At 46.5% G+C, this 10,550-nt stretch overlaps 2 protein-coding genes across 2 annotated transcripts; one reads left to right on the forward strand and one right to left on the reverse strand.

The window, feature by feature from the left end:
- Nucleotides 1-50: 50 nt before the first annotated feature.
- On the reverse strand, nt 51-1,831 carry clrn2 (clarin 2). Its single transcript, XM_067250918.1, has 3 exons — nt 1,395-1,831; nt 1,046-1,225; nt 51-813 (listed from the first exon to the last, which is right to left on the reverse strand). Exons 1-3 carry the CDS (start codon nt 1,645-1,647, stop codon nt 545-547), a joined length of 702 nt encoding a protein of 233 aa, XP_067107019.1. The 5' UTR covers nt 1,648-1,831; the 3' UTR covers nt 51-544.
- Nucleotides 1,832-2,568: 737 nt separating this feature from the next.
- On the forward strand, nt 2,569-10,550 carry tapt1b (transmembrane anterior posterior transformation 1b). Its single transcript, XM_067250987.1, has 14 exons — nt 2,569-2,746; nt 3,680-3,810; nt 4,013-4,131; nt 4,377-4,539; nt 4,640-4,775; nt 4,939-5,036; nt 5,163-5,232; nt 5,335-5,415; nt 5,569-5,678; nt 6,839-6,898; nt 6,994-7,062; nt 7,313-7,389; nt 7,655-7,827; nt 8,431-10,550. Exons 1-14 carry the CDS (start codon nt 2,569-2,571, stop codon nt 8,676-8,678), a joined length of 1,713 nt encoding a protein of 570 aa, XP_067107088.1. The 3' UTR covers nt 8,679-10,550.

Genomic DNA, 10,550 nt, shown 5'->3' on the forward strand with positions numbered 1-10,550 from the left:
CTTCAGTTGAGTTTTTCAGATCCATGCTTTTGAATTAAAATTGGAAAAAATATGTATACTGAAATTCTGCAGTTATACGTCGTGTGTGAAATGTACTGCAGTTGGGATGCAAAGGGGCCATTTCAGAATGGGACCTCCCATTCAGTCCGAGTCATTTTAACAAATATGGTTTACATGTTTACATTTACATTTAGCAGACGCTCTTATCCAGAGCAACTTACAGTAAGTAGGCTACAGGGACATTCAAGTAGGGTGAAGTGCCTTGCCCAAGGACACAACATAATTTGGCATGGCCGGGAATCGAACCGGCAACTTTCTGATTAATAGCCCGATTCCCTGACCGCTCAGCCTCTGACCCCTTATGGTCCACTGTGTCAAGTCCGGAATACACCATGCGCTACTCAAATCAGTCACACAGTTAATCAGACCAATTGATCAATTCCTAATGGAAGGACACAACAATGCTACAACAGCATTCGTGTGTGAGCCCTGTACTGCACATGCTTAAGTGTGTGTGTCTGTTTGTATCCCTGACAGGAAGTAGTCAGTAGAGCAGGTCGAGGGCAGTGATGGTGGGCTCCTCTGGTTTCTTGTTCTGTCGTTTGGGCAGCTTGATCCTGCTCATGGCAACCACGCCACAGATGGCAGCGTGCGTGCCGATGCTTCCAATGCCCAGCCAGAAGGACCAATCCAGGCCCTCGTCTAGGACAGCGAAGGTGAAGAGAGATTCCTTGTAGTTGGCCACACGTTCTGTCAGACTGTAGCACCTCATGGAGGCCAGGAAACACAGCACAGCTAATGCCGCAAAGAAGGCTGGAGGAGGAAGGGAGGTAGAGAGGGAGGGAAATGTGTGTGTGGGGGGACAGTCAAAAAGAGAGAGCAAGAGAGAGAGGAGAAGAGCGTAAAGGGAGAGGGGGGCAGAGAAAGGAAGCAAGAGGAGAGAGTGGGGAGTGAGGTACATGATGCGGCGTGGAGAGGGTGGAAAGCTTAGTTTCTGCAAGTGTTTCTGCATGTGTTTACACATGTGCTTGGGTGTGAGTCATACCAGAAATGCAGTTCCAGAGGTAGAGGCCCCGGGGCCCTTTGATGCTCTGGTAAGGAACCTTCCTGGCATTGTAAATGCAGAAGGACAGACTGACCAGGGCGAAACCAACAGCAACCAGCAAAAACAGAATCACCATCACATGAAGACCACCGTTTAAAGTCCGCACCAGGTTAGGGAAAACTGTACGATAAAACAGATTTATATTAATACAGGTTGACCTCTGACGTCAGTTATTGACCTCAATACAATCAGATGATCTGGTTATCGTCATCTGACGGATGTAACGCATGCACATACACACACACACACACACACACACATGCCCATAGGGGCATAGGCCTACACTTACTGTAAATTTTGGAACGACGACTCCCGAGGCCACACCTATGGGTCTTCCCTCCCTGGAAGAGCCCGTAATAGATGTCTCCGGTGAACTGCGTAAGCTCAGGGTTAGATGCATTTACAAGGTCTACGCCAGTCTTACACAAAATCCGTCCGGTAACCCACCGTTCCGATGCGAGCGCTACCACCAGCAAAGCAACGGAAGCGATGCAAAGTAATGAGGCTACCGAAAACGTAATCCGCTTCCACAGCGCAGGCATTTTACAGCCAGTTGGCCCACGAGACCATTTTGCCCCTATAACACGACCCAGACACCAGGGTGTGTTTGTGTGTGAGAGAATGGCGCTCCTTAAATCGTGTAGGCTGCACACATTCACCCTACTTATCCCCACGGCGTAATAGGCCTATACCTGTTAGACCCATACGACTGGAGTTTTTACAATAAAGGATAAACAAAAAACAGCTGCTTACCGAGCTGCGGCCGTGTGGTTACAGGAACAGAAACCGAATATATGGCGGTCAGAGAGATCTCTTACCAAGAGAAACACAATCCCTGCCCAGCCCGCGCGCTTCGGTTCTCAGCCAATCCCCCTGTCCTCCTCAATCCTCTGAGCGTCTCTTTTTTTAATCAATGAGCGTAATGTACCGTAGCCTAAATTGTCCTTTAGAAAGACAATTTAGTCATAAATGTCACGTTGTTGGTTGTCAACGAAGGTCAGCATTGATGTGAGGCGTGACCTCAGGAAAGGTCAGGTTAACATAGACATGAAATACAAAGGCATTTGCCAGGCAAAAGATTAAACGTCAACATGATTTATACTGGGGTTTGAAAATGGAAAATGTAACTTTAAAAAAGCTCATTTGGTCCACCAGCAATCAAGCAGTCCAAACCGTTGACAGTCAGTGGAAATATTGCTCTTGGGATCCATAGCCATCTTTTTAGGAACTCAGGTGGGATCTAGGCTATAGCAAAGGCAAGACCAGAGGCCAGTGTCTGGTCCACAGCCATAGGCTAATCAGATTGTTGCAAGCAGGGCCAGGGCAAAACTGGTTTACAGCAGAATTAACACTTAGGCCTGAAAATTAAGACACTGACGCCGCTCTGTGGAGACCCCATGTAACTACAACTTAAGACTAATGCCTGACGTTAGCGTCACCACCACAGCTGAGTTTAGGTGAAGATGGCGGACTCGGTTGCATCGGGGCTTGGAGAGGAAAAGGAGACAGAGAAGGAGGACAAGGAAAGGGAAAAGCATGCAGCTAAGAGCGAGAAGAGGAGGGAGAGTTCTGAAGTGACGGAGACATTGCGGTTCTTTGACAAAAATGGTAGCAGAAAGGGCAAGAAACGCAACCTGTCCGGTGAGTGGAATCCGGACCAGCAGTGTGAAATTCAGCCAGCTAGCTGTCAGTGTGGCACACATTTGTTATGCTTTCCACATCTGCGATGTCAGCTGGGCGCTCTCAACAATCCATGCAATGGCATCCCACTAGTTGCATGTGCTATCTGTTTACTCTTATGTATTACTGTAACGTCTGCTTATAGCTAGCTAACGTTCGTCAGAATGTGGCTAGCTAAGTAGCTAGCTCAGAAGTATGTAGCTAGTTCACGAGACGATGCTGGATTTAGCTAGCAAAACTGCTAACGTTGTTAGCTATCTTGTTACTTCATCTAATGTATACGTTGTCGTCTGAACTCTGCACCTGTCTTATAAGGATCCCGTTTCCTAGTTGGTTAAAGCACTATCAGGCATGGCATCTCGCTATGCAATGGGCAATAAGAAAGCACTTATTGTTCTTAAGATATGTATAAATTTATAACTTGAATGCTAGTTGTGTAGAGTAGACTGTCGTAAACTTTAATTGAATCTAGCACAGATGGCATTGGATACTTGCCCAGGTTAAATGTTTGTGTGCGGGCACACGCGATAGCTAGGTTCTTTAAGGACAGTCAGGTGATTGAGTTAAGCCAACAGCCCAGCAGTGTAGTCCAGCTAATATTTGTCCAGCCTGACTGAGGTCGCATTCGCATTTTGGTCTCTTACTAAAAAAGGGAAAGGATAGGGTCAGAGGCCAAGATGAGAAAATATAACCAGCTTGTGTAGGACTTTTTGAGCTACTTTACGAGATAAAAATAGTTTTTAGCTTTAACTTTAGCATCCTGACTACAAAAGTAACCATTGAGTTTAATCACATAGTCTAAGCTTAGTCAGAGCTTGGTTTGTCACTTATCAATCTGTAGTATTCTCTCTCCACCTCCCTTTCTTTGTTTCTCTTTCCTCAATATCTTTACAGACCTGTCCTTGGTCAGGTTTATCAGTGCCGAGCTGACACGGGGTTACTTCCTGGAACACAATGAGGCTAAATACACAGAGCGCAGAGAAAGGGTCTACACATGCCTCCGCATCCCCAAAGAGCTGGAAAAGGTAAACTTACGAACACACACACACACACACACACACTCTCTCTCTCTCAAACACACCCACACTCTCTCTCTCAAACACACCCACACTCTCTCTCAAACACACACACATTCCAAAAGGTAATTCTGGGTAAACTAGGGTGATGCTGGAAAACAAATACAGTAATGCTTCTGAATTAAGTGACATTGTCTCTCTGTCTGTGTAGCTGATGACCTTTGGCTTCTTCCTGTGCCTGGATGCCTTCCTCTATGTGTTCACCCTCCTGCCCCTCAGGGTGCTGCTGGCCCTGCTGAGACTACTCACACTGCCCTGCTGCGGCCTGGGGTAACACACACATGCACACATGCACACTCACACGTACAAGACCAAACAAATAAAGTTGCAGCCAGACTGATAATTAGGTTGAGTGAAATACCGCCGTCTGCCTGCAGAGGGCAGCATGGCACTGTCTGTCTGGGGTACAATTTCACTGAAGGACCAGCCATAGCACGGGTACATGACAAGATTATTTACTGCATTTAACCTATCACTCTCTCATATGTATTTCTGGATGATGTGTGTGTGTGCAGCGGGTCGCGCCTGCTGCAGCCGGCCCAGGTGTGTGACGTGCTGAAGGGCTTCATCATGGTGCTGTGCTACTCCATGATGAGCTACGTGGACTACTCCATGATGTACCACCTGATCAGGGGACAGTCTGTCATCAAGCTCTACATCATCTACAACATGCTGGAGGTTTGACACGCACATACAACACAGGCACACACAAACATACTCCCGCACGCACGCGCACACACACTGACCCTCCCTCTCCCTCCCTCCCTGCCTCTCCTAGGTAGCAGACCGCCTGTTCTCCTCGTTTGGCCAGGACATCCTGGACGCTCTCTACTGGACGGCCACCGAGCCCAAGGAGAAGAAGCGAGCTCACATCGGGGTCATCCCTCACTTCCTCATGGCCGTGCTCTACGTCTGTATCCTTACCTGGAACATGTGCGTGAGTGGACTAACGGAGGTGCGTGAGTGCGTTTGAGGACAGCTTGTGTGTGTCTCTATGCGTTTTCGAGGATGGTGTGTGTGTGTGGGGGGGGGTGTGTGTGTTATATTCTCTTCAGAGTTTTCCTCAGCGTGTGTCAGTCCTTCATGCCATCCTCATCATGGTTCAGGCCACCACTCTTAACGTGGCCTTCAACTCACACAACAAGTCCCTGCTCACCATCATGATGTCCAACAATGTAAGTATGCTCACGCGTACACGCTACAGGTTTAAACGCACACGTCAGGAAAGGTACACAGAACTCTACATTTTCACACAAACACGCAAAGTTGTCTGGTGACTGATGCTGTGTGTGTGTCTGCAGTTTGTGGAGATCAAAGGAAGTGTTTTTAAAAAGTTTGAGAAGAACAACCTGTTCCAGATGTCCAACAGTGGTAAGGAGCAAAACCTGAACAGTTCCACTGCTTTACTTTATTATGTTAATACAACATGTTCTGTACAACTAATTGTGTGTGTGTGTGTGTGTGTGTGTGTAGATATTAAAGAGAGATTTACCAACTACATACTCCTACTGATTGTCTGTCTACGGAACATGGAACAATTTTCTTGGAACCCAGGTAAGAACTTGTGAATATTACAGTGAGTACCATACCTATCCCTATATCCATCCATCTGTCAATCAATGATAATTATGATTGTGCTTTTATGAAGAGGGTATTACAAGTCACACTGATTAATAGTGCTGATGTGTTACTTGTGTGTGATCCCAGACCACCTGTGGGTGTTGTTCCCTGATGTCCTCATGGTGATTGCCTCCGAGGTCGCCGTGGACGTTGTCAAGCATGCGTTCATCACCAAGTTCAATGACATCACCGCCGATGTAAGTTTGTGCGTGTGGGTGAAGGCTAATTCATACTCTTTGTAAGTATACAGTCATTTAAAATGACAGTTCGTGTAGGCTGATTATGTACAGACCACAATGCCCTGAGTTATGACTGGGCGGCACTACGTGTGTGTGTGTGCGCGCGTGCTTCTGCGTGTGTGTGCGCGCACTGGGAGGTTGACCCCTTTAACACTACTGGGGGGACCCTATCATTCTTGTCACTGAGAATAATACTGGCATAATAAAACTTCCACAATACTGTCTCTCTCTGGGGGACACACTTCAATGGCTTGCCTTCATTTCACGAAAAGAACCCATTCTCCTGACCTACATGTGGTACCTGTCTACTTCTTGTTGGTTAGCCGGGCAGCCACTTGTGCTAATCATTGAAAAATCCACAATGGAAAGACAAGTATGCTCTGGAAGACCTACATTCTTCAAGCTATTGTTGAACGTAGCCTGAGAAAGCAAGCATAAGAAAAGTTGAAGTTGGTATCAATGACACTGATGACACAGTGAGGTCTTCAGACCCTCTTCCTCTCATCTTGTCCCTCTTCTTGCCTTCTGTCCAGTTATCTCATCACCTCTTTGTCCCCCCTTTATCCCACTCCTCCCCTGATCTCCTTCAGGGTGGTAACTATGGTAACAGAACCCTAGCCCCCCTCCCAGCCCCCACAGGAAGAGATTAACCCTTTAACCCAGGTGTGTCAAACTCAATCCCACAGGCACTCTACCACAAACCAAATTCACCTTTCCACCTCGTCTGTCAATTTATTTAATCCCTCTCTCCCTGCTCTCCTCATCCACTCATTCCCATTAGGGAATTACTTATCGTTGACTCCCATTACAGAATGTAGTGGTCAAAGTTGGGAAATCACACTCTTTGTGATTCTTATGTTGGCTTTACGCTTAACATTGACCCATTAACACTTACTCTGTTGAACTCTAAATGAACCTTCCTTGAGCGTGCAAAGATGCTTTCAGCTCGGAGGCACAAACTACAACTCCCTGATGATGGGATGAAAGATATTTCGATTTCGTAGGAAATGGGAAAGGGTTGGTTAGGCCTTTGAAGCACAAGTATAGTTGACTCAAATATTCTGTCAACTACTCAATAGGGCATTATGGCTGCTTTACGTCTGTTCTGTGTCACCCAGGTGTACGGGGAATATCGAGCTAGCCTTGCCTTTGACCTCGTCAGCAGCCGACAGAAAAATGTGAGACACAAACACACACAAAGTTACACACACCACACACACACACACACATGCATGCATACCTTCTGTCTCAACTCTTTGTGTTCTTCCGACAGGCATACACGGACTACAGTGACACTGTGTCCCGAAGAATGGGTTTCATCCCCCTGCCTCTCGCCCTTTTGGTCAGTACCTCCTCATATCTAAGTGGCTGTTGGTCAGTACCTCCATATCTAAGTGGCTGTTGGTCAGTACCTCCATATCTAAGTGGCTGTTGGCCAGTACCTCCTCATCTCTTGAGTGGCTTTAAGCTACCTGCATATTACTGGGGAAATCGACCTGAGGAACCCTAAGAACACGACACCTCTGGAATGATGACTATGTTTACCTTAATGTGTGTGGATTCCATGGTAAGGTTGTTTTGTCTTTTGTCAGTTGATCCGAGTGGTGACCAGTTCTGTGAAGATCCAGGGCTCGCTGTCCCTGATGTGTGTGCTGCTCTTCTATCTGGGGTACATACGTGTGTGTGTGTGTGTGTGTGTGTGTGTGAGGGAGGAAAAGAACAGTTGTACTCAAGCTTATAAGACTTTTGTCAAAGATTTTGACAATGAATCTTCTAAAAGTTTGCAGCGGAGGTATTCTGTTTGGGGTTTGGTGACAATATGTTAACGTGTGTGCACTGTATGTTAACGTGTGTGCACTGTATGTTAACGTGTGAGCACTGTATGTTAACGTGTGTGCACTGTATGTTAACATGTGTGCACTGTATGTGTGTAGGATGATCACTCTGAAGGTGTTGAACAGCATCGTGCTGCTGGGGACATCCTGCACGTTTGTCAAACAGGCCAACATGGAGGAGAAGCTCTTCCAGACTCCGCCCTCCGCGTCCTCCAGCCGCGTCTCCTCCCGAGCACACCGTCCCAAACACACACACACCACCCCGCCGCAAGGTAACACACACACGGACCCGGCACTGTATAATATACACACACGCTTACAATTTGTGTGCATTTTCCTGATATCCCTCATTCATTTTTTCCTATACCTGTAGCTTCACCTTCTCTCTTATTATTAGTAGAATTTTTGATTTTTCTCTCCACCTCTGCCTCTTCCCTCAAGCTGCTTCTGCCTCTGCTACCTTGCCTCCTTTGGGTTCGGGGGGTACTGCTCTACCCCTCCCTGTATCCCCCATGGACCTGCTAGTATCTGCCTCCCCCTCCCCTTGCCCCCCTCTCCCCCCTGACCCCCAACCCCTCCCACAAGCAAGTCCAGGTATACGCCTCCTCTATGCTTTTTTTTATCTGCTCTTCCCTGCCTTTCATTAACTACCTCCTTCCCTCCCTCCCTCCTTAACCATGCTCTGCATCTCTTCTTTTGTCACACTCTCCCAGTTATGTCAATGAAAACTGTCCACATTGTCAACGACTTGCTGCTTTTAGTTCTGTGAAATCCATTGACTTGATAGCATCTGTCGTATTAGCCACAAGTGGTCATTGCGAAACTGCTGCGATGCTGCATCGAATTCGTGGTAACAGTCACTAACCGTCCCCCAGGTGAGCCAGCAGCAGAAAAGGGAGGCGCGTCAATCATCTCTCAGCCCGCCCACCTGCCAGAGAATCCCGCCCCTAAACTACCCACCAGTGAATCAGACACCTTCCTGACCACACCCGATGAAGAAGATGATGAAAAGGTCCTGGCGGCAGCGTCTGGAATTGAAGGGGAGGGGCTAAAGCATCGCACGCCCAAAAAAGACCTGCTGGAGATTGACCGCTTCACTATCTGTGGCAACCGCATCGACTGATGCTGCAGCCACACCGTGGTGCCGGAAAGGGCAGGGGTCAGTCTGAGGCCATGGAGCATGCTCAGACTCTCTGTCTCATGGTGAAACCTTGAGTATTTATTTATATTTATTTATGACTTCATACCCACGGGGGTATACCAGCCTATATGAGGATCCACCTCAGACCCACTGACCTGGCCCTCCAGACCTGGCAGCCAATGAGAGAAGGTGATCCCATGTGTCCTTGGCAACCCTCACCAACCTTGGGTGAACGGCGGTTTTCAGTTAAACACCGCCGCAGAACTACAAAATAAACTTCCAGTTCATTGTGGAAACAAACACACACACATCAAGTTGTGTGAAGTTAACTTTCTTCAAGTGTCTTGAACGTGACTGGCTGATATCTCGTGTCCTGAACGTGCTCGCCATAACGTCGCTGAAACGTCCCAGCTGGCCTGTGGAAGCGTTCAGAAGCACGACTCCACCTTGTCCATGCCCCTGAGGACTTTCCATCCTTTGATAAGTTCCCTTCAAAGACTGACGTTTTCTCAATTTGTATGGTTTTTAAAAGCTGGAAACAGTCTGAGATTTTCAATGTTTTTAATAGGAATCCCAATACTTGTATACTATGACACGTCAATATTAGTTCAACTACAAAGGCACACGTACACCCAGGCATATATATATTTATATATATATCATTAGAAAACCCAGTCCAAACTCATTCACACACTTCCACTAAAGATAAACGATAATGGACTTTCTCGTCAGTTCTTAGGTGAAGAAATAATTTGAAAAGAAAACGTTTAATTGTTATGTCAATCCGGCCCCAAGAACTGTGAAGCTGCAAAGCTGTGAAATGGGCACATTTGTTACTGGAAAAGATGCTATTGAAATATTGTTGCTAAGAAAATGCTAATTACGTGTTACGCATAATAGGAGCTATTGACCAGTTTGTAAGAAAACACTAGTTAAGATTTAGAAATTGAAAGCCTGTGAGGTAGATACGCTGGACATTTCATCCAGAAATTATGTTTTCACATAAGCTCCTTATCACTGCAGATCATTCCCCACCCCCTTCGTGTAGTGTATGACAACTAGGAGCACACACACACACACACAAACATCCCTGATGCCAGCACACACACACACACACACACACGTACACACATTCATGATGCCAATACATGCACACACGCATACAATATAACCATATGTTGATATTGACTTTGAATCTTAGTGTATCATCAGTGCTTGGATTGATTTAAAACTCAATAACTAAGTGCATGTCAGAGGCATCACACCATATAAATATCAGCTAGCTTGTGGTCCAGCTACTCAGCGGTCTGTAGTATGTACTTGTTCACTTCACTACACGCACTCAGAACCAGGAAGTTGCTGCAGGGAGTATGTTTCTCACTGGAGTGTGAATATTCCTTCACATCGTCCCAGCATAAGGGTGTATGACACCTTTGTTACATCGTTCTGAACATGGCCATCTTTTCAGCAGTCCTACAAATGATTATGTGCACGCTTATAACAGAACATTTGGTCGATATTTTGGACATTATTACCGGCACGCATTTTGTGTTGGTGTGTGGGTGCATATGCCTGTGTGTGTGTGTGTGTGTGTGTGTAGATGTGTATGTTGTTCGTATGTCTGTGTTATGTGTATAAGGGAGGCATGTGTATGAGAGGTGTATCAGTTTTCTTTCTGCACATGGAGGGACTTATTCTAGCCTCATCCACCTGTGTTCAGCAGAGACAGGATCAGATTAGTTGTAATCTCAGCCTAGACTGTTTCTCATGTCTAACCATGCATCTGTGTCTTTGTAAGAATCAAGTCTTATGACAGGAACGAGGAGGACAATAAAAACTATTTTGTTTTTCTAA

The sequence above is a fragment of the Osmerus mordax genome, chromosome 14 (assembly GCF_038355195.1).
Source record: "Osmerus mordax isolate fOsmMor3 chromosome 14, fOsmMor3.pri, whole genome shotgun sequence".
NCBI lineage: Eukaryota > Metazoa > Chordata > Actinopteri > Osmeriformes > Osmeridae > Osmerus > Osmerus mordax.